This window comes from Leptopilina boulardi, unplaced genomic scaffold (assembly GCF_019393585.1).
Source record: "Leptopilina boulardi isolate dan_hultmark-lab unplaced genomic scaffold, ZJU_Lbou_2.1 LbouV2_140, whole genome shotgun sequence".
NCBI lineage: Eukaryota > Metazoa > Arthropoda > Insecta > Hymenoptera > Figitidae > Leptopilina > Leptopilina boulardi.
In genome coordinates this window covers 486282-511929 of record NW_026137686.1, presented here as the reverse complement: position 1 = coordinate 511929, position 25648 = coordinate 486282, and the positions used below count along the sequence as shown (strand labels likewise).

Genomic DNA, 25648 nt, shown 5'->3' with positions numbered 1-25648 from the left:
TACATAGTCTTACCGATATCAACTAAATTTCAGGATAATTTTTCGGATGAAAGTACCTTAAAAATTCGTACATCAAACATCAGAAAGTACTTTAAGCAATCATTAATAATATAATGATAATTATGATGATTTAATGATAAATAATAATTTTTAACTATTCTCGAGGAAATTAAATTCGAATGGCGAACACTGGTTAGCAGAAAATTATTTATCGATATACCAATGTTTACATAATTTCTGGTTAATTTCTACTACAAATTATCAGATAATAATTACTATTTCACTTTTTCAAGGAATTCAATTATAAACATAAAGATCGTGCAACAAACAATGTACATTTCATTAGACATTTATTTATTAATTTATTAGAATATTTCAGTAAACTCTTTTCTTAAAAAGATATTTGATAATGAAATATAAATAAAGATTTCAATGCAATAAAAAACAAAGAATATCCAAAATAAAAAGAAATTTAAGTGCAATTATTTGCTTATTGCTCTTTTGTTTTGTATTTCGAACAATTTGCTTCTCAGGCTATTTTTTATTAGCCTGTTGTCAACAACTTTCCAGTTCAACTCCTTGTTTTTAACCTTAAGTTTGGCCGTCTGTCTAGTGAAATCTGAAATAACGAGTCATAAAATAATAAAAACTTTAAAAATTATGTTTACTATAAAAGTTTTTTACAATATTTCAATCGATATACATAATCAAATTGCATAAAATTATTAAATAATTTAAATCGTTAAATGAATTAATTATAAAATGCAGAATTTCCAATAAATTTTTCAAATTTATGAAGTAAAAATACTAGAACGTACGTTGTTTTTTAATTTTATACTTACTTAATATGCAATTAATTGCTGCACCTGGAAAACCTTTCTTACTCTCATCTGCTTGACCTCTTCCGGTTAAGCTGTGTGTTTTTAAGGCCTCTTCTGTGAAAATGGAACACATTAACATTCGTGCTAATGTGGTTTGTGAGTTGGCTTTCTTTTGTGCATCTTCTAATGCCTTTTTCGGTATGAAAATGTCAGTTCCTTCCAATAATTCAATGGCCTATTACCAAAAAATGTTAAAAACAATCGAAGTTTCTGTTTTATGGAATATTATAATATTCTATAATAAAAATTTCCACTTGAGTTAATTTTAGAGTAAATTCAGTGAAAACAACGCATTCAAAAATTTTCTTTTTAATCATAAAATCATGTATATTTAATTTTTCTTTCAAATTTCGAATTGCATGTGGTTTTTCCACCCTACTTTTTTATTCTATAATTAAAAGTCATATTTGCAAAGATATAAATAAAAATATAAGTTAGTAGCAGAAATTTATTCTATACTAGTTATTAAATTGTATACCTCTGTTCCTGCTGTATCTTTTGTAAACACATATAACTGCTCATTTCCATCAATCAGTGAAGTCGTTTTTCTTTCATCTGATTCTTTTGGATCATTTTTAGCTACTTCTCCATTGTCGCTATCACTGCCATAATGAGCAATCAGTCCGAATCCAGAAGGCGCTTTATTTGAACATGGTAATGCTGACTTAATAGAAGAAAAAGATGTCCGATCGGAAGACATTTGATTCAAAGCGGGAGACGCTCTTCTATTAGAAGCGAAAAGTGTTGATTTAGGTGGTGCTCCAATACGTGACGAATCAATGAATCCTTGATTAGAAGAAGATGCCTTGTGAGGAGATTCTGGTTCGCTGAAATTCATGCTGAGATTCTCTGTTGAAGTTGAAAAAGAGTTGATTTTTTCTTCCAAAAGCAGATCTATCTCATCATTTGATGTACCTTCCTTTTCGAAATCTTCTAATTCCTAGTCATTTAAAGAACGTGTTCTATGAGTGACATCAATTAAAAAATTTTAATGTCCTCTCTAAAACTAAACCAGTGAAAATCTACTGGTTTTCACTGATTTAGTTTTAAATAGTAGGTATATTTAAATAAATGTTTTCATTTAAATTTTTGACCATAATCAAAATAATATGTTTTTGAAATAAACAATTAATATTTGAGTCAATTAAGCGTTATATGATTAAGATATACCACAAAAATTATTGGACCCCATTAAATATTGTATAAATATAAAAATTAAATAACAATTGTTCTAAATAAGGGTCAGAATTTCTCAAACTGATCATCTAAAATTTTCAAAAAGTAATTATTTTTTAACGATAAATCATTTTTTATTCCAAGAATTATCAAAATAAATTTATGAAATTTTTATAATAAACAAAATTTTTTTGTTAAAGGTATTAACAAATTAATTTTTAAATAGTTTTAAATAAAAAATCTTTTTCTTAAAATCCAATTAACCCATAAAAAAATTTTTTTTCATCCTGAAATGTAGATTAAAAAAATTATTTTTGTTTTAAAAAATTTTTTAAAAAACTGAAAATGTGGTTTCGGTCTCCCTAAAAAAATTTAAAATATAAATTCCTTCATTTAATAAATGGTTTACTTGTTTGAGCTCTTCCAAAAGACCAGTCAAATTTTTCGTCACGCTTATAGTTTTTTCCACCTTTTTCAACAAATTAGATGATGTCGTATTTGAACTTCGGGTTTCATTTAATGCTTTCATCAATTCTTTTGCGCTGAGTACATTCGCCTCTCTTCGAACATTTTCGTCTTCCTTCTAAAAAATATATAATTTAATGCATAAAAAAATTAACATTAAAATTAAAATACATAATTGTAAATTTTCTTTTATAATCATTGTTTCGCGAGTGAAAAAAATTAAAAAATAAATTTTGCTAATTTATAAATATTTTGTAAGACATTTTTTTATGGACAAAAAATGGATAAAAAATGGATTATTTGGAAAACTTCTAATTAGAAATATAAAATAATTCCTTGAAATTTTCTGGTATATATTTATTATTATTATTATTATTATTATCTAATATTTTATATAAATTTATCATTTTTACAAAACATCAATATTAAATAATTAAAAAAAAAATTTTTTTAAGAATTTTGTTTGCTATTATTTTTTTCAAAACAAGAAAATATAATTGTTATTTATTATATTGATATATAATTTCAAAAGTAATTAATTACTTTTAAATTGTTTTAAAGAAGTTACCAGATTTTTCAAGAACACTGAAACTATATTATAGCACCATTGATAGGTGTTGATAAAACTAGATTTTAAAAAATTACTTTTAATATTTTTGAAAATTTTTTTAAGGAAATTCAATTGATTTTAATAAAATCTTAGTTTTCGTTTAAAAATTGTATTTAAAAATTATTTATTATTATTAATAGTATAATTTTATTATTGTTTATTAAAAATGTATTTATATATTGATATTAAGATACCTTTTTTCTTTTTTTCTCAACTTCTTGGTTTTCTGAATCTTCTGATTTATCATCAAGGGAAGTTTTATCATTTTTACACTTTCTTGACTTGGCTGCTTTCTTCTTATCTTCCTTTTTTAATTTTTTGTGCAGTGCCTTTTCTGGCCAAAAATACTTCACTTTCGAACCAGTTGTTACTTCTCGATTTTTCTGATCAAAAATGATTGATGTTTTATACACGATTGTATAGCAACCATCTCCAAAAATTAACACCTGCTCCTCCATTTCACTTCTTTATAAAATAATTTTAACTCGCGCTTTTTCAAAACTTATAATTAACAGAATTTCTTTATTCGTGATTTTCTCTATTCGCGTTATTTGATGCAAGAGAAAAGATTAAAAAAACTGATCGTCGCTACAAATCACTTCTTTTTTGTTATTAAATGCAATGAAACTGTCAGTTAATCGGCTTTTGTTTATACGAAAAAAGTTGCTTTTATAGTGACAGTTTCCGGTTAATTTTTGAAATAAGTCGATTTTATGTAACTTTAAAAAATCAATGAAATATGAATAAATATATTAAATTTCTGAAGGGAAATAATATAAAAAATTATAAATAAATTTAACGTTAATAAATGTCGTACTTCATAAATTGTTACATTTATAAGAATAATTGATTTGTAATATAGGGGTTAAGCTGATTGTTTACCTCACCGATTCTAATATGGAAAATAATATGGATTACGTTCTCAGCGAAGTAAGATTTAATTTACATTAAATTAAAAAAATCAAAGCTTGAACTATTTTAATATGAGAAATGCTTTATATTTCTTATAAAAAAATGTGTTAAAAATTTTAGTGACATTTAAAAAAAACAAAACAAAGAAACAATTTTTTTCAAAAATCAAATGTCTTTATTGGAACATTTTTTTCCATTTTTTCATACGTTTTCCTAAAGGAGAGATCGAGACATTTTCAGATGTATGAAGGAATTAATTCAAATTTTTGTAAGAAATTTTTCTTCTTATTTTAAAAAATGACAAATTATAAAAATTTTAATTTTGCTATTTTTGATGTATTTTTTCGATTTAAAAATTCATTTTTTTAAAGGGCTGTTTTTAACAATATTATTAAAAATTGAAAAAGAAAATAATAATTTATAACTTTTTAAAATGTTATAAAAATTAAAAAAAAATTTATACATTATTTTCTTCCAATTTTTAATACTATTGTTAAAAATAACAGTTTTAAAAAAAGAAATATTTTTCATTCCAAAAAAATGAACCAAAAATATTGTAAAATTAGAATTTTTAAACTGTCAATTTTTTAAATAAAAAAACACATTTTTAAAAAAATTACTGATGGATTTCGAAATATTTCATTTTTATCTAAAAATAGATTTTTTCGATTTTCGAAAGATAGTCAAAAAAATGTTTGACTCATAATTTTTGTTATGATTATTGAGTTCTTTAAGAAGAAATTAATATAAAAATGTTATCCTAAATTCCAAAGATTTTTTGTAGTTTTTTGAAATGATGTCAAAATTATTCAAAAAATTCTAATTTTAATTTTTAATTTATATCTGTAAATTTCAATTAATTTCAATTTAATTAAATAATAAAAGTTAATGGAAAATTTAATTTTTTAGTGAAAAATAAAGTTAGGGTAATTTTTAAAAATTTCAATTCACCCAGAAAAAATGAGTTCTTTGACTTCTTTTCATTCATTCAAAATAAAATTTTCTTTAAAACTAAGAAAGCTTATTAGTTTCAAATAAAATTTCTTGGATTCAAATAATTTTCTTTCAATGAAAGAATGGTAGTGTGCATTGTTATAGGGCCAGAAATACATTTCTTTGAATTTAAGAAATAATTTGTTTGAAACGAAAATAATTGTTCTTAAAATCAATCAAACAAATCAATTTCCTTTGTATTAAAGAAAAATTTATCAAAGAAATTTATTTCTCTGAATCAAAGAAATCTATTTCTCCTAGTAGGAATTTCCATCCCAATTCTTGTTGGAAATTTCGACAAAATTCCGATTAAAAATTCCGTTTGTAAATTTCTATCGGAATTTTTATCGCAATTCCGATCGCAAATTTGCAATTGGATTTTTTAATCGGAATCTCCAACAAGAATTTCGACAGAAATTATCCTAGGAGCACATTAACGTTTAATATATTATTTTATGTAGGACTCTGACAATGAGTTAGCTGGTAACGAAATGGACGTCGATGATGCATATTTACACTCGTCCTCTGTAAGTCTGACCGATAGCGATGAACATTTACACTCATCATCTGAAAATGACAGTGATGAACCTTTAGAAACGGACGATGAAATGGTTAGTGATGGTGGAGAACGCGCGGAGTCTTCGGCTGAAGAATCCAACAATTTTTCTTCCACAGATTCAGAAGTAACTGAAGAAGAAACCGTTTCAACTTTAACTTCTCCATTTGAATCTGAGATTTCCGATGCGTCTGATGCTGCAAGTAATTCATTCGTTCATTCTGATGAGAATGATGACGATAGTGATGATAATAATAACTTTGCAATCAATTGGCTCTTCCAACCAATTTATAAGGGAGCAGACTGCTTAAACGGAAATCTTTTGTGTCAAATGTTAGACATTTATGTCACGAATGCTTCCTCCAAGCAGGTGCTAGACAAATTAATGAAACTTATAGATACTGTAGCCCCAGCAAATGCGAATAGCTTCCCAAAAACGCGATATTTTCTTATAAAACTATTAAATAAATTAATGCCTCATTCCATGCGGGAAACAGTAACGAGACACATAATATGTGATAGGTGTTTTAGATATATTGGGAAATGGAATCAGGAACCACCAGCCACTGTTAGTGATGTCTGCTCAAACCCTGATTTAAAAGGCATTTTCCTTGAGTTTAGTATTCGTGCTGCAATAGAAGACGCATTTGAAGTCGGAAACCTACAACATTACATTGACAAATATCGAAACGAATGCCTCGATAAACAAGATGAAAATATTATTTTTGATATTGTTTCTAGTAGTGAATTTAAGCGTCTTCAAGACACTCTAATGTTGGAGAAGTACGATTTATGTTTAATGTGGAATACAGATGGAATTCCCACTGATAGCGCCCATGGGTCACTGTGGCCTATTCAAGCACAAATTCTCAATGTCAGTCCAAGGACTAGAAGAAGATTCCAGATTCTTTGCGGTCTCTACTATAACAACAAAAAATCTAAATCAAAACCGCCAATGTTTTCCTTTTTGAATCCATTTGCGGAACAACTTGTAGATTTGTGGCATAATAAAATAAAGTGGAGAAACAAAGAATCTGGTGAAGTAGTAGAAACGCTAGTAATTGCTCCCGTTGCTGTCTTAGATCTTCCAGTTAGGGCCGGTGTCCAGAATGTCATGCAATATAATGGCGAAAACCCATGCTTTGCTTGTGAACATCCTGGACAGACCTGTCCTACGGGAGCTGGACATAATCGTGTTTTTCCTTTAGATGGGGAAAATTATCCATTGAGAACGAAGGAAAGAATGCTTGAGCAAGCAAAGACTGCAATTCGTAACAGAAAGAAGCATGAAAAAGGTGTTAAAGACCCTTCAATTGCATCACGAATACCTCAATTTGATGTTAGTAAGGGATTTGTGCCTGATTACATGCACTGCGTGCTGCTAGGTGTCTTGCTTATGTTACTTTATCTTTGGTTTGACTCTTCTAATAATGCAAGAGATTTCTACGTACCAAAATCGAAACAAACGGAAATTGATGAATTTTTGCTGGATATTCAACCACCAGATTTTATTACGCGAACTCCACGACCTTCGGAGGTTAATTCTCATTGGAAAGCGTCGGAATTGAGAGCTTTTCTTTTCTTTTACGGTCCAGTCCTGTTAAAAAACATTTTAAAGCCCGAATATTACAACCATTTTTTACTACTCGTTAGATCTATAAGCATTCTCAATCAAGCCGTTATCACAAAAGATGAAATTGATCTCGCTGATACTCTACTTCATATTTTCGTTCATGATTTCGAGTTTTTGTACGGTTTGGAAAAATGTTCGTTTAATGTCCATCAATTGTTACATCTAGCTCAGTATGTCAGAATGTGGGGACCATTATGGTCTTGGTCTGCATTCCCTTTTGAAGATGGGAATGGGTATCTCGTGCGAATGGGACACGGAACGAATAAATTGGAAGTAGAGTTGGCCAATACCATGCACTTTGTAAGTGCTCTACGATTGGTGAATAACATAATGGAAATAAACTCAAATGAAAAAGATTATAGTGCAAAAACTCTTGGTGCGACCGTTAATTATACTTTAACTAATGATCAAATTTTAACTTTAATTCGCGATACAGGTTATTCAGTAAATAACATAAATAGCAAGATACCCTGGCGGATTGTGATCCCTGAGAGATCCCTGAACTCAGGGATTTGTCAGGGACTGTCAGGGATTGTTTAAAAACAATTGTTAAACAAAAGAAAAGACCACTTTGCAATACAATTTTTAAAAGAGGGAGATGTAAGGGATATTTTTGTATAATTATTTAAATAAATAACACTTTTTGTTATTGCAAAATTAATTTTTAAAAAAGTGTTATTTTCAGGGGGTTTGAAAGTTAGTCAGGGATTTGTTAAAAACACACAAGAAACAACTAATTTGACCACTTTATTGTTATGTAATTAAAACTGCATGATTTGTTGCAACAATTGACACAAAAAAACTGGCACTTAATACTGCACTTATTGTTAAAATAAATAAAAAATGTCATGTTTACATTTTCCCGAGGGAATATATAGAATGCACTGCCGGTAAGTAGTAATAACTGGTCGACCAGTTACCATGTTGAATACCGCGCAACCACATGATAGTGCTTGACGGTAAGCGGTTAGTTTTAGATTCAGCTGAACATAGCAGATGGCGCTACAGTTTGAAGTTAAGTTCTTAATTATTTGTGAATAATGTTTTAATACACTTTTTGTCGCGAGAATCCGAATTTCTCATGATAGGTAAGTAAACAATAATTATTAATAGAAATAAAAAATATTAATAAATTTATATACATAATAATATAATATAATTTATATATTTTTGTTATTTATTTTTATCCTTTTTTAGTTGTTTATTATTGTTATTATTATTACATTCTCATCATAATTAGAAATTATTAAATTTAACCGATTTCTTTAGAAAACAAAAAAATTATTTAAATTTTTAAAATAAAAAAATAATTTTTTAAATTTTTTTTCGAAAAATGCGAGTAAAAATAAAACCTTTCTCTCTTTAACATGTTTTGCTTCGAGTTTGAATAAAAAAGTTATACCTTTTTTTAGACAAAGTAACTTTATTTTGAAAACAAAAAATATATTCAAATTTTGAATTTAAAAATATTTTAAAAATTCTCATTTTTCAAACAAAAAGTTTTTTCAATTTTTTTTCTGAAAATATGAGTAAAATTGAACACTTTTTTGCTAAAACATAGAATTGCTTAAAATATAAATATCGTCTTTTTCTTCTACTTACTTTTTCATTATAATGTGTAATAAGTATTACATTTATCATTCGAGTGTCAAACGCGAGTGGCGTGATGAGAATATTATCCTTAAAGGCAGAGTACTTTAAGAAAATTATGTTAATTATATAAAAAGCATTAATCTCACATACATAAATAAATTATTTACGAATGGATGTAATCACATTGTATTTGAAGCAGAAAGAAAAACATTTAGCCGAGAAGTTTAGCTACCGTTTGTCGCGTACCCTAACTGAATTGAATTTTTTTATTGATTAAAATTTAACGTAATTGAAGTTTTAATTAGTTACAATTTAGAATTGGCATTAGAATTTTAAATTTATTAAAATTTTGAATAATCGACTTTTTCTGTTGTTAAATATGATGAATTGGTGCCATGAATTTTAATTGATGCTTCATAGCACACACCTTTTAAATTAATAAAAAGTGCATTTAATTAGGTTTCGATAAATAAAACAACTCCCAACTTAATATAAAATGAAATATTTAATGTAGTATAAGAATATGTCTTTACATCGGAACGGTTAACAGCAGACTAACGAAAAATGAATTTGATGACTTAAGGTAAGGGTAGGAGATTTTGGAAAAGTGGTGGGGTAAAAAGAGATATCTTTCAGTTAGAGAAAGATAGACATATAATTTATGATTTTAAGGTTTTGGAAAATGCTTCGTCGCGATCTCGGTTTACAACTTAATCCTGGTTGGCAAAAGATCTATTAAGTATATTGCCGTCATACAAATTTGTTTCGTTGATTTTTATTGCAGAAGAAAATGATGTATTTTTTGAGGATTAGCATAAAACTTATCTTTATACAAACTGAATTGATAAACATCTGTTGACAATATGGTCATTTTTAAAAATAAATATTTTACAATTCAAAATTTGGAAAAGATGGATGTTTTGAGAAAAGATTAATTTTACAACTTAGTTTCTGATTATTGTAGAATTTTCATTTAAAGACTGAACATCCCGCCCACCTTGAACAAACATGTTCAATTAATTTATTATTGATGTGTTTTATTTTTGAGAAATTTAATCATTAATGTCATTATTATAAGTATGATAATAAGAACAATTGTGATCCAATAACATATACAGTCAATTGTTTTATTCACTTAACATTACTCAAATGGCAAAGGTGCCACAAGTTTTACACTTCGGTCGTACACTCCCGAATTTGTTTTCACTGTAACCACTCGAACAATACCATCGCTACCTGGATGTACCTTGATGATCCGACCAAGTGGCCACGAAAGAGGAGGTAAATTATCCTCTTTAAGAATAACCATTGTACCAATTTTTATCTCCTCTGCTTGTTGAAATTGCCATTTAGAACGAGTATTTAGCTCGTGTAGGTATTCCTTTGACCATCTCTTCCAGAAATGTTGCTTCACGAATTGTATGTGTTGCCATGATGATAATCGATTTTGTGTGATGTGACTAAAATCTTGATCTGGTATAGTTGTAAGCAAATCTCCTATAAGGAAGTGAGCTGGAGAAAGGGCATTTAAATCATTGGGATCTGAGGATAAAGGAGTAATTGGTCGTGAGTTAAGAATAGCCTCTATTTCAGTTACATAAGTATACAATTCTTCATAAGTAAATAGCGTATTTCCCACTGTTCTATAAAAATGATTCTTGAAAGATTTCACGGCAGCTTCCCACAATCCACCGAAATGAGGGGATCTCGGAGGTGAGAAATGCCATTGAATGCCTTGATTAGCTAATGAATCAACCATTGAGTTATTGAATGTATTTGATTTTACAAAATTTACTAATGACTTTAGTTCTCGATTTGCGCCAACAAAGTTAGTGCCATTATCTGAGTATAAATTTACACTTTTTCCTCTTCTTGAGAAAAAACGTCTCAAACTCGCAAGAAATGCATCTGTTGTCAAATCTGTGACTAATTCAATGTGACAAGCCTTGGTTGTAAAACAAACAAAAATTGCTGCGTATACCTTTACTTTGCCTCGATTTCTAAATTTATGTTCCTTTATATAAAAAGGCCCACAGTAGTCAACTCCAGTATTTAAAAATGGACGAGCTTGAATTACTCTATCGGAAGGAAGATTCCCCATTATGTGGGAATAATTAACCGGTTTTACACGAAAACAGGTTATGCATTGCTTTATGATTTTTCTAGTTGTAGATTTGCCTGACATTGGCCAGAATTTTGCTCTTACCGCGTGTAATATTGCTTGGGTACCACTGTGTAATTGTTTCTTGTGTGTTTCTTCAATAATTAATTTAGTGACATGATGATTTTTAGGTAATATAAGAGGATGTTTTTCACTATAAGAAAGTGTTGAATTGGTTAAACGACCTCCTACTCTTAACATTTTATCTTCATCAATGAATGGATTTAAAGCTTTGAGAGCGCTTGATTTTGAAATTGATTTTAATTTAGATAATGATTTAAAGTCGTCAGAAAAGCTTTGTTCTTGTGTCAGTTTAATAATGATTTTCATTGATTGATTTAATTCATGAATTTTTAAAGGACCGGTTTCCTTTAGATTTGATTTAGAAGCATTATTAATGAATCGAAGACAAAAAGCTATGACGCGTTTTAAATGGTTTATTGATGAGTAATTTTTAAACATTTCCGCGACAGTGTTTGTAGTAACCGTGCATTGTAATGCTAATGTACTCTTTAATTCAGTTAAAGGGACCTGCTTGAATTTTGTTTCAGGCCAATGCTTTTGTTCTCTTTTCAACCATTGAGGTCCGTCTTTCCACATTTTGTTTTGTAAAAACTCAGCGGGAAGTTGACCTCTAGACAATGAATCAGCTGGATTGTCTTTCGATGAGACATGTCGCCAAAATGCACCTGAAGAGTTTGTTCTTATTTCTGACACTCTATTCGCGACAAATGTTTTTAACAAATAAGGCTGAGTTTTTATCCATTGTAATGTTATTGTCGAGTCTGTCCATAGATAAACATTATTTATTTCTTTACATAACGCGGGACTAACGCATTTCAATAAACGTGATAATAACAGTGCCCCACATAATTCTAATTTAGGAAGCGAAATAGACTTTAATGGAGCTACGCGATTTTTTGAACATAATAAATTTGTCAGAATTTCATTTTTATTATTAATTGATCGAATGTAAATGCATGCTCCGTATGCTTTTTCAGAAGCATCACAGAATCCATGCATTTCTATTTGAATAGCATTTTTAATTATTACCTTTCTATCAAATTCAATAGAATTTATTAAATTTAACTGATTTTTTATGTTTATCCATTTTGTATGGACGTCTATAGGTACAGACTCATCCCACCCAACTTCACATTGCCATAATTTTTGCATTAATATTTTTGTTGAAACAATTACGGGACCTAATAATCCGATGGGATCAAAGATTTTAGTAATATTTGATAAAATTTTACGTTTTGTTACTTTTGAATCATCATAGTCAATTATCTTGTACATAAGTACATCTTTACCTGGGTTCCACTGAACGCCCAGGGCCCCCTGGGTTTCAGTTTTTGTGAATAGTTTGACACTTGCCATTTCAGCAGGTAAACCTTCTAGCAGTTTGGGCACATTAGAAGCCCATTTTCTTAACGGAAGACCGGCACTGTTTGTGACTGTAATTAAACCGTCGCGTAATTTTAGGGCTTCGCCTAACGTATCAGCACCTGTCAGTCCGTCGTCGACATAAAAGTCTCTTTTTAAAATTTTTGAAACTTCAGGGAATTGTGATTCAACTTCATCGGCTAAATAAAAAACACTTCGAATTGCTAAATATGGAGCTGACGCTGTCCCGTATGTAACTGTATTTGCCCGATAGATTTTTAACGGCTCATTTACGTTTTTCCTATATAATATTTGTTGATAAATAGTATCGCGTTCATCGACTAAAATTTGCCTGTACATTTTTTCTATATCAGTATAGTTAAAACAAACTGATGTGTTCTGAATCGTGTGATTATTGAAAAAATGTCTTGTTGAATTGTTGGGCCGACCTTTAAGCAATTATTTAATGAAATACCTGTGGAAGATTTTGCCGACGCATCAAAAACTACTCTGACTTTCGTAGTTTCGCTTGAATCTTTTATTACTGCATGGTGAGGCATAAAATAGCCAACGAATTTCGCAGAATTAGGGACTTCTGACATATGACCTAACTCAATGTAATCGTGTATAAATTTATCATATTCTACCTTCAGTGATGAATTTTGAGAAAGTTTTCTTTCCGTTGAGACAAAGCGACGTTTTGCCATTTCATAAGATTCACCTAGCAATAATAATTTTTCATTAAACGGCAAACGCACTTTGATTTTTCCAGTACTCGGATCGCGACTCGTAGTTTCTTTGTAAAAATTTTCTACTTGACATTCTTCTTCTGAAAGAAATTTATTATCTGTTATTTCCTCAATTTCCCAAAATTTCGCGATCTCCTTTTGAAGTGATTCTATGGATAAAAAACATTGTTTGGATTTAACATGATTTGAATTATCGCCTACTTTCCCGGAAATAATCCAACCTAGTTTTGTTTTTGTAAGTTTTGCTTTATGACCCCTTAATTGTATTTGACCTGTGCATAATAAGTCATAAAAAATTTCTACTCCAATAAGAGCATCGATTTCGCGTGGTTTATAAAATTCTGGATCAGCGAGTTTTATATTTCTTGGAATTTCTAGACTTTGTTTATTAATAAATTGTCCCGGTAAATAATCACAAATACGAGGTAAAATTAAAAATTCTAAACTTGTACTGTAACTTGTCTCTTTAGAATAAAATTTAGTACTTAACGATTCTTTAATTCGTGATTTTAATTGATTTAACCCTTGAACTGGTAAATCAATAGATTTATGCTTTAACTTTAAAGAATCCGCGAATTTTTTTGTCATAAAATTTGATTGGGAACCATTGTCTAGAAGTACCCTTGCTTGAATTTTTTTACCGTCTTTATTTTCGATATCTATTAGTGCAGTAGATAATAAAACTTGTTCGGGAATCATTGCGCAATTTGCCTGAATAGTCAAACATTTCTCATCGGTATTCGTATTTGAATGAGTATTACCTTCGTGATTTTGTTTTGAATTTGATTCTTTTTTATCATAATGCAATAAAGTATTGTGGTTTTTATTACATTTCCTACAACCTTGCCATTTACATTCGTCATTTCTGTGACCTCTGTTTAAACAATTAAAACAAATACTGTTAATTTTAGCAGTCTCAGCTCTTTCGGCAACTGACATTTTTCGAAATTGTTCGCATGCATAAAGTTTGTGGGAGCCTTGACACAAAACGCAAGATGTATTATTAGTGGTAGTAAGTGCTTGTCGCTTGTTTTGATTATTTGAATTTTGTTTTTTCTGATTTGAATTATTATTGTTTGAGCCGACATTAAAAGCAGTAGCTTGTAAAATGTGACATCGATTTTCCAAGAACTTTATAAAAGTATCTAATTTTGGCATTGTCGTATCAGTTAACGATTTCTCCCATTCTTTATGTGACATCCTATCAATTTTGCATGTAATTAAATAAATTAATATTGTATCCCAATGTTGAACACTTTCTCCTAACGATTTCAATGCTCTTAAGTGAATTTGAGTTTGATCTACTAATTTACGTAAATCGACAGCTGATTCTTTGACCATGATAGGCAATTCTACAAACGCTTTTAAGTGATTTTGAATTATTGCTCGACGATTGTCAAACCGAGATTTTAATAATTCCCACGCAATAGAGTAATTCTCTGCAGACGTTTCCAATGAATTTATAACTGACGCGGCTTCATCCTTTAAACACGAACGCAAATACAGCAATTTTTGTATGTTTGACAATTTTGTATTATTATGTACCATTGATTGAAAGGAGTCATGAAATTCAAGCCATTTATCAAATGCACCGTTAAATGATATTAACTCAATTGTAGGTAAACGCACATTATTATGTTCTGAATTAAAATTTGAAGTCGAAGACGTGTTACCTTGATTTGAGTTGTGATTTTCTTGAGGACCAGAAATTTGACCATAAAGGAGTGCATACATTCGAGTGATTTCGGCAAAGTACAACGTTTCAAATTCTTCTAACTCATTGCTTGCTTCATTAGTTAACGCATCGATTTTATTTTGTATTATTTCAAATTCCTTTAACAGATTTTCAATATTATTATATCGAACTTTAATTTGTGTTAAATTTTGATGATTAGCTTCATCATTCATAAAATTTGTAACTCTTGTAAGACGACCCTTTAACATTCCCCTGTCCCTTTTTAAAATAGTAACTTCCTCAGTGGGATTCGACATTTTGAATTATAATTGTTATGTAAGTGCAATAGAAACGAAAATTGATGTGAGGGATAGATAAGAAGAAGATTTTGAGTGCTTACTTACAGCTGTGGACCCTTTGTTGACGAATAATACCTTGGAATGATTGCGTGATTTGCACCTTCTTGTCTGGAACCGCGTTGATAACTATTTTTATACCGTAAATGAATGTTATATTTTTGAATTGTCAATTGTTCCAATAATTATGGATTCTGCATACGTTCCGACTTGAACCACTTAACGTTTTAAATTGATTCACTTAATCTCACTGTTCTTGATGACTCTAAAGTCCGTCGAACAATAAGTGTCACTTTGCATAGATTTGATTTTCTCACGTTAGTGATTTGACGACTTGAATAATAATTTCTGTTTTGCTTTCACTTCACTTGATGCATAAATCTGATTTTAAATAGTTTTAATAATCATTCAACTTGAATTGATTCACTTTCATTACACATTATTTGGAAGACGATTTAAATATTCGAGAAAAATTTGAATTTCCTGAACATGATTTGAATTAACCAGGAATTATTTGAATTATCCGGAACTTAATTGAATAATCCGGACTACATTAGACGTATTCGTTGAAGATTTGAATAATCCAAGAACGATTTGAATTATCCGGCTCGAAGGACCATGTTAAATATGATGAATTGGTGCCATGAATTTTAATTGATGCTTCATAGCACACACCTTTTAAATTAATAAAAAGTGCATTTAATTAGGTTTCGATAAATAAAACAACTCCCAACTTAATATGAAATGAAATATTTAATGTAGTATAAGAATATGTCTTTACATCGGAACGGTTAACAGCAGACTAACGAAAAATGAATTTGATGACTTAAGGTAAGGGTAGGAGATTTTGGAAAAGTGGTGGGGTAAAAAGAGATATCTTTCAGTTAGAGAAAGATAGACATATAATTTATGATTTTAAGGTTTTGGAAAATGCTTCGTCGCGATCTCGGTTTACAACTTAATCCTGGTTGGCAAAAGATCTATTAAGTATATTGCCGTCATACAAATTTGTTTCGTTGATTTTTATTGCAGAAGAAAATGATGTATTTTTTGAGGATTAGCATAAAACTTATCTTTATACAAACTGAATTGATAAACATCTGTTGACAATATGGTCATTTTTAAAAATAAATATTTTACAATTCAAAATTTGGAAAAGATGGATGTTTTGAGAAAAGATTAATTTTACAACTTAGTTTCTGATTATTGTAGAATTTTCATTTAAAGACTGAACATCTGTTAAGAGGTTAGGTGGGTTTCAGAGGCAGGGTGTCTCGCGCTTTTGCCAAATAAAATTCTAGGGCTTTTCCAGGTTATAATTAGTAATTAATATTTTTAAATTTTTGTATTTTCAGGCTTTGCATCCAATTTGGAGGAAGAAAAAAGTCATTTTAGCGTCGATTTATATTACCAGGAAACTAAAAAAAGGCCTTTCTATAATATTTAAATATAAACAATTAGTTTGTAAATATTTTATTATTATTATTATTATTATTATTAAACAAGTTTTATTAATTCCTTATAATTAATTAATTCCTTATTTGTTAATTTTTTGAACTACCATTTGGAGGTTAACAACGATTTTGTTCTTCCTATCGACGCTTACCACCCACCTCTCTCTTTATCAGTAACTAGAGATATTTCGACCAATAATGAAATTGTTATCAGACAACCTCATTGTAAATACGATTTTAAACGCGCTAATTTATCAGACTTACATACTTACCTTTTAAATATTAATTGGTCCACTGTTCTTAATTATCCTAACATCGATGATGCTGTTGCCACTTTTTACGATATTATTTACAATGGGTTTAACTTATATGTCACTGTCAAGTCATTTATGGCAACAGCATATCCTTCGTGGTTTAGCAGAGAGCTTAGAAATTTAGTCTCTCTTAAAAAGGCAGCACATATTACGTATAAGCGCACTAGTTCCACACCAGACTACTTGATTTTTTCTCGTTTGCGTGCTGAGTGTAAGACAAAATCTAAGCAATGTTACAAAAATTACATCGCAAGTGTCGAGAACTCTGTGGTTTCCAACCCAAAATATTTTTGGAAGTTTGTCAATAAATTACGTCGTAATCCTAGAATTCCAAAAGAGGTTTTTCATGATTCTGTTATTGCTAACAATGGCTTAGACTCAGCTAACTGCTTTAAGGATTATTTTAGTTCCGTCTACACTAACTCGACATTAAATGTAACTGCCACGGTTTCAGAATCACAGAATAGTAATTTTGTTAATATTTTTCACATTTCTAAGGAATCTATCTTGATAAAACTAAAACAACTTGACATAAAAAAAGGGTCTGGACCTGATGAGATTCCGCCCTCCATACTGAAGTCCTGTTGCTCCTCTCTTGTCGAGCCTTTATATATTTTGTTTAATCATTCTCTTTCGTGTGGCATTTTTCCTACGGTATGGAAACGAGGGATAGTAGTTCCCGTCCATAAAGATCGCAATAAGAATGACGTCAAAAATTATCGCCCTATTGTTTTATTAAGCACAATCTCTAAAATTTTTGAAAGCTTAATTCACGATGAACTTTACAGGCAAATTGAAGGCTCGATCATGGAGGAGCAGCATGGTTTCACTAAGGGCAGGTCTATTTTGACAAATCTCAGTATCTTTTCTCATTTTATTTCAAGCAATCTCGAATCTGGAACTGTGGTGGATACCATATATACTGATTTCGCCAAAGCATTTGATAAGGTTGACCATGGTATTCTGTTGGCCAAGCTTAAAGCTCTAGGTTTCTCCGATAAATTGTTAGCATGGATCAGTAGTTATCTCACTGATCGAACACTATCTGTGCGTATCGAATATGAATTTTCTGATATATTTTTAGCAACTTCAGGAGTTCCCCAAGGATCAAACTTAGGACCGTTATTTTTTATACTTTTTATTAATAATATCAAAGATGTTTTCAGATTTTCTTCTTTCCTTTTATTTGCCGATGACTTAAAAATTTACAAAACTATTACTAATGATCAGGACTGTTTGGATCTACAATCAGATCTCGATCGTTTGCATTCATGGTCTATTGAAAATAATTTATTGTTTAATATCAAAAAATGTAAAGTAATATCATTTTCTAGATCAAACGACATTCCTGATCGCACTTATAGTATTGGTAACAATAAACTCTCTAGAATATTTATTGTACGTGACCTTGGGGTATTGCTGAACTCCTCTTTTACTTTTAACGATCACATCACATATACTATTAATAAAGCATCTAAAGTGTTGGGATTTGTAATTAGAAACACCTCGCATTTTAAGAATGCTTCAGCTATAAGGCTTTTATTCCTTACGATGGTTAGACCAATAATAGAATTTGCGTCAATAATATGGTGGCCCTATCAGGAATATTTATTGAATGAATTGGAAAAGGTTCAAAATAAGTTTTTGTGTTTTCTTGCGAGTAAGACTGAGGTGCCTCACGACTACTATAGTCACGATTATACAGTTCTTAGGTCACTGTTTAATATTCCGTCTTTACGTCTAAGATTCCTATTTTCGGATCTCCTTTTTGTGTATAAAATTATTAACGGAATTATTAGATGTCCCGATTTATTGTATCTATTTAGATTCTATGTGCCTCAACGATCCCCGAGACATGTTCCTCTATTTAAATTACATTTTGTCAGAACTAATTATTCGAATAATTCGGTGATTAATAGATTGAGTCGTGAGGCAAATCAACATAATAGTAACCTTAATTTTTTCGGTGTTTCAATCAACACCTTCGTCCGAGAGTTACAATACTTGATATACCACGATAATAATAATGCTAGTGCGGCCACACAATAATTACTGTATTTCTTTTTCTGTAATATTCAGTACTCTGTACTAATGGGCAGTGTAATTACTACCCGTCTAAATTGAAATAAATAAATAAATAAATAATAAAAATATTTCAAAGGGATATTTTTAAGAAATTTTAATTACAATATTTCAGAATTAAACTGAGACAAATTTGTCAAAAATTCAATTTAGTACCTATAAGACAAATAAAAATAATTTTTAAAAAAATGTTCAAAATATGATTTATTTAAATTGTTCGAATTCAGAAGTTTAGACAGTGTTTTAAATAATTAAATTTTCAAATAACTTTATTAACAATATTATTCAGAAAAATTTATGTTCAAATAATTGAAATTTGAAAAAGTTTCAGTTAACATTTTTAGAAGTAAATCAATTTTTGGAGATTTCAAGTAAAAATTTTTAGAAATAATTGAATTTCAGGAAATTTTTATAATTGAAACTCACATCAATTTTAATTCATGAATTTTTTTTACATAGGCATTTTATATAATTGCATTTAAAAGGACATTCAATTCAAAAATATTTTAAATATTGGAATTTTTAGAGAACATGATTAAAATTATTAAATATGTAATTAATTTTGCGAAGAATTCTGATCAATATTTTTTTAAATAATTCAATTTTGGACGATTTTAATTTCATTCTAATAAAGTCGTATTTTCTTTAAAAAACATTTTAAAAAAGTCGGAAATGTCTCATTTTATTAAATTATGTTAAAAATAGTCTCATACATTGAAAAGAGTCGAAAAAATCGTGTAATTTGAGGCCTGAATTTTGCATAAGAGTATATTCAAAAAAAGGTTACGAATTTTGTGTTTCTAAACGCGGTGGGAAAAAAAATTCTTACATGAAATATGAAAATTCCAGTACCTGATGCAAAATTTAAGAACTTTTTCAGGTTTTTAAGGTAAAAATAATTCAAGGACTTTTCCAGTTTTTCAAGAAATTCCGAAGGCTGTATCTCTTATAATATTAACTCCAATCGATTTGGAATTGTGGGACAGTATTCTAGCCATATTAAGCTATTTTTTAATAAAATAAAAAAAATAAAAAGTTGAAACCCACCCAACCCCTTAAAATATGAACTAATTGAATTTTCAAATGATTAAAGTTTTATTACTTTAAAATTTATACAATTTTAACAAAATATGTTTCCTCCCTTATTAACTATAATGATTTTTTTTTGTTCTTTATCATTTCTATTTCCTCCATTTGCTCTGCTTCCTCGATATCCTCCACTATTTTTCCCATTTTCCCAATATTTAGGTTTATCTGAAAAGAAGAAAATTTGATTTAATTTGAGTTTTTGAATTTGCAACCAAGTGTGTCTGATATAATAATTTATTTAATTGTTTATCAAGTAAAAATAATTAAAATTTAAAAATTCGTTTTTTCTTTTTATAAATATTTTTTCAGATGATAAAAGAAAAAATTTTTTTAGAATAATGTTTAGTGTGTGAAAGGTGTAGAAGTTTTGGTATATTTTGGAGTATATCGTTCAATTTAAAATTTTTTTATCGCATGTATGACTAACTAAGAAGACTTTGTTAAATGAAATTCAAAAATAAATTTTTATTTTTTTAACTAAAACTTAGAATTTTTACAATGAGAATATATAGCTGAAAAAGTGGGTCTGGAATATTTAAAACGAGAAAATTAACATTTTTTACCAATAGCAAAAAGTAGTGAGAAATGTTAATTTTTAACGTTGAAACATTCTATGGCTCACTTTTTCATCTATATATTCTTCTAGGAAACAACTTAGATTTCGTTAAAAAAATGAAGTGTATCATTCATATAAAAAATTAATATAATATTTTCGACTTTCAGTTTTTGTGGTTAAAAAATTTTTTGTTTAAGAATTCATATTACTAATTGTTAAAAAAAATTACCAAAGATTGGAGAAAATTATTTTATAAACTTTTTTGGAGGTGCCCTCGATCGTCGACATTTTCGATCCTCATTTTTCACAAATTACGCAAGTTTCTTTCTTTAAAAGGTAATATTTGCAGGTTTATTTTTGACTCATATAACAGAAATTCACATGAATTTTTCATTTTTGTCAATTTGGTTAATAATAACAAGCTGTCCCCATTTACCCCAACTGACCCTATATCATCTAAAATAAATTTTGTAAATAAATATTATGGTTCCGAAAATTTCACAAAAAGTCGTTTTTATCCATTTTAAAGTAAAATATCCCTTTCGCGGTAGAAAATACAATTTAGTTAGTAAAATGTTGTTTATAATCTATCTTCACTATTTATTTATTTAATACATATCACCAGTAACTATTACCATAAATAACAAATTACCAGTAGCATAGTTTATTAATTTGAAATATTCTTAGTATATTCTTATCGATTAGGTGCAAAAACATGATTCTTCAGATGAAAAACGTCATGTTTTAAGAAAGAATTGAGAAACCTGTAATTCCAGATAAGGCTTGCAAAATTTGCTAATGCAAAAATGACGTTTATTTTTTTGGATTGTTACACGGAGAGAAATCTGCTGCGATTTTTGCTTGTACAGTCTTTATTAATTTCATAAGTCATTTTTCGATACAATTTTAGCTTAAGACTGGAATAATTTAAATATGAATTCATGTATTTAATGTAATGGAGTGTATCAAACAAAAAACACAAGTCACGGGTGTTAATTTTGCATGAATTTCACATAAAAACTGCAAAGGGGACATGCCATAAAAGTATTAGATCCTCTCTTATAAAATTTGCAAGAATGACATCTGATTTTCAGGTGGAATTTATACAACACAATCTTACCTCCGTATACACACAGCATTTCACACACACAATCATTGTATGCTAGTGATTCCGAGGAACGGAACGCACAATGCGCACGCTCGTGTTTTACTATGCGTTTTTGACCGCGAAATTTAAAATAATTTTATTTAAAAATTTTTTTTTAAATATTTGTTGCCAATAAGTGGTTGTTTATTAAAAAGTAAAATAGAAAAATTTTAAATACTAAAATTTTTAAATATTTATTAGCTAAAATGTTATTTGTTCTTTTAAAAACAGAATGTATTAAAAATAAAAAACAATCAAAAAATTTGAAGAGAAATTATAAAAAATTTAATATTAATTACATTTGTATAAATTTATAATTATATTTATTCATTGTATTTATATATTTGTTATTATATTATGGGTATGAGTATTATTTTTATATTAAATATTAAAATATAATCACCAATATAGTATTAATATTATATATTTACATATTTATTACATTAATTAATAATTTTAATTTAATTAATTAATATATGAAATTAATTAAATATTAATAAAATATTATATATATTCAGAAAATTATCTATGGATAAATTAAATTTTATTTTATTTAATAAATAAATCGAGAATAAAATCGAATTATTTATAATGTATCAGTTAGATTAAAAATAATACCAAGTGAAGTTGAAATCTACAGCATTGATCAACGAAATTTTTTTTTGTTTTTCTATTATTTTTGCAGAGAACCAACCATTTGTTGGTTTTTTATTAAATTTTATTCAGAAATTTTTTTTTCGTTGATCAACGTTGTGGATTTCAACTTGGTAAAATAATTCTATTTTATTCTAGTTTATAATTTTTGTTGTACTAAAGGTAAAGGAAATTAACAAAGAGTTTAAAGAAATTTATAACATTTTTATTTATACTTTTGAAAATTATATTCTAATGAGGTTTCTGTGCTAAGATTCAAGTCAAAACTATCCCAACAGAAGTAATAAAAATAATATCCAAATTGTTAATTACTGTGCGATTAATCAATTTCCTACATACCTAATTGCGTCAAAAAGCGAAAAACATATTTTATTCTTTATATAAGTTAAGTATTAAAAACAATTTATATGTTGGTTCATAAACTTATAAATTGTATCTTGTTGCAATGCAAGTTTGGGAATTGAATTAATCTCAATTATTCTATTTACACCAATCGATTGGACAGTGTAGCAATGATAATAATGATTGAAATACAATGTTTCATATTCAGAAAAGTAGAATAGAATCTCATTGCCCTGGTGAAATATTTCCTTAACAATTCCAAATCTAGGACCTTCTTCAGAGATAACTGACACAAAGACAGTTCCAATAGAAAATTTTTTACCAATAATATCAACATATTTCAAGGTTGTTGTCGGAATTTCTTTAGCATTGGCACAAATTTTTTTTAAATCAATTAAAGCGTTGGAGTTTTTGATAGGTCCGAGAGAAAAATAACTTGAAACATTTTCACAGATTTCTTTCATGTAACAAAGTTGCAATTGGTGGCGAATAGCTACAGAATACGGTAAGTTAATATTGGACGTTGTTGGAAGAGCCATTTCTTTCAATTTTTTATTTTTGCGTTCAAACATGAATGACGAAAAGTGAATAACAGGACCATTCTGAAACATTATGTCCACGTAGTGAACCCACAAATGCATTTTTGGTGTTAAATCACCAAAAGTTTCAATGTACAGTGAATGATGCTTTTGTATCAGGTCTTTGAGGTTTTGAATTTCGCCTTTACTTAATTTTGGAGATGTAACGAAACTTAAGATTTGTCGAAGATACTGATACAATTTCCATGTCTTATTATTTGGTGGAATTAGATCTCCTATCATTAAGCCTAAATATCTTGCAAGGCAAAGCATTTCAGCCGCAGACTGTTTGATTTTGAGTTTTTTACCACCCTTGGTTTGAGTAAAATACAACGGCCTTGGCTTATTAGATTTTTCCGCTTCAGAGTAAGGAAAAGTTTCAATCCTGCTATTGATGACGTCTATATTCAATTCGTCTACTTCTTTGATTAATTGCTTGACACAATTTTCAAGGGAACAAACTACGAAACCTTCAGGACCGTCATGCATAAAATCAACTGCCTGATTCATTGTGATGTCGAAATTCTTTATCATGTTAAATACGCATCTTTCCTTAATGCCTGTTAAGGAGAAGTCATTTATGAGCAAATCTCTTTCATATGTTTCAGTAGTTCTCAAAAGATCTTTAGCTACAACAGTCATTTTTTTGCATTGTGCAGCATTAGCACTACAAATTCTGCAGTAGAAATTTGCATTGAACCCTTCTGTAAAACCGCAAATGCAATTAAGAGCCAAATTATCTCCTAACACTAACACACATTGAAAATAAACTGTGAAAGTTTTTCCGTCAACTGTTACTTCAATGCCATTGTCAGACACATCATTTAAGTCGTTAATACTTTTTCCGAAGATTGCCTTATTTCCAAATTTTTTCAAATCCTTGGCATAACAAAGAGTTAAAACAAATATATTTTCTAATTTGGCTACCAAATGAGGAGGCAAACAAGTGAGTGAGGCAAACAACCCTCCTAATTTTTGTTCCCCCGCGTGACTTCCCAATGCGTTCCCTACTTCGAATTCATCAAAGTAAATAAAAATCGGAAAAACTATTTTTCCCTCATTTTTAAGGCAGTAATTTTCTAACCACAATTTTCCGTTGACGAAATTGGATAAAAAAGTCGTGTCTTTGGATAATTCTTGATAATAATTAGACATTTCATTGAATAACCCTGGCGTTTGGAAAAATGCTTGTAACGTGTCTTTTAAAGGAACTTGGACAGCGTGACATGTTTTTGTGCCAACCTTTACTTCATCTCCTTCGCTAATGAAAACAGACTCCTGTCCAAGATCAAAACTGTTCGGAGCCACATACAAACTTTCATTTTTGTAGATATTGAACCTTAAATGTTCCGTTGAAAATTTGTTAAAAATACGCTTATTATTCTCTAACAAAAATTGAATCCTGTGATAAGATTCAATATCAGCGGCAGCTTTTAAATCATTTTGAACTTGATTTTGTATATAAGGAATTAGAAGGTCAGAAATGAAATCATCAAACATTTTAATTACGTCGTCAACAGCTTTTCTGGAAAGCAGAGGATTGTTATATAATGCTAGGGTAAATTTAAGCATCTCCTTATCTAAAATTGCTTTAGAGTTACTGGCTCCGAAAAAAAGTTCTTTTGAAGAATTCATATTTATGTAAGATATAAGAACACGATTTTTTTTTACATAAAACGAAATTACAAAAATGAAATTAGATAAAAATTTAACACTTCGCAAGATTTTCTTTCAATGACACGACACTTGAATAAGCATTGGCAATGTTCATTTCAAATACTTCAGACTCTAAAAATTGCCAGATGTGGTTACATATGCTCGAATACTTTTCGTGAAACACTTTCATCGACTGGAAGCACAATTTTACAGCTGAAGTTGTAGTCGACACTTGATATTTAAATTTATCAAAAACAACATAAGCTGAGGTTATGTTACTTAGTGTAGGACCGTTGATTACAACAAAAGGTTGTAATTGTATCTTATGTGCATTATGCATATCCAACAGTTGCTTGGATTCATTTTTTAAACAATCGTTAAAACTTTCCGTACTCTGTAAACAAAGGTAGAAAAAATATTAAAATTATATAAAGCATATGATATTAAAGGGAGGGAGCAGTAAAATTTAAATTGGTAAAAGTTTATTTTGTTATTTTAGTTTTTAGTTCCTTAAAAAATTGTGGTTTTTTTACAGTGAGTAAAGACTTCAAAATATTTTGTAACAATATTGAATTAATATTATTTATATTAAAAATTAATATTAGAAAACAATTAATTATTTAATTTTTT

At 28.9% G+C, this 25648-nt stretch overlaps 2 protein-coding genes across 2 annotated transcripts in view; both read right to left on the bottom strand.

Moving 5' to 3' along the window:
- Positions 1-362: 362 nt before the first annotated feature.
- On the bottom strand, positions 363-3590 carry LOC127291540 (uncharacterized). Its single transcript, XM_051320723.1, has 5 exons — positions 3327-3590; positions 2467-2640; positions 1360-1821; positions 843-1056; positions 363-619 (listed from the first exon to the last, which is right to left on the bottom strand). Exons 1-5 carry the CDS (start codon positions 3588-3590, stop codon positions 483-485), a joined length of 1251 nt encoding a protein of 416 aa, XP_051176680.1. The 3' UTR covers positions 363-482.
- A 16526-nt stretch (positions 3591-20116) lies between these two features.
- Positions 20117-25648, bottom strand: part of LOC127291539 (uncharacterized protein DDB_G0284459-like) — a 309035-nt gene continuing 303503 nt past the window's right edge. Inside the window, exon 10 of the mRNA XM_051320722.1 lies at positions 20117-20250. Coding sequence (XP_051176679.1) covers positions 20117-20250 — 134 coding nt within the window. The remainder of the gene's footprint in view (positions 20251-25648) is intronic.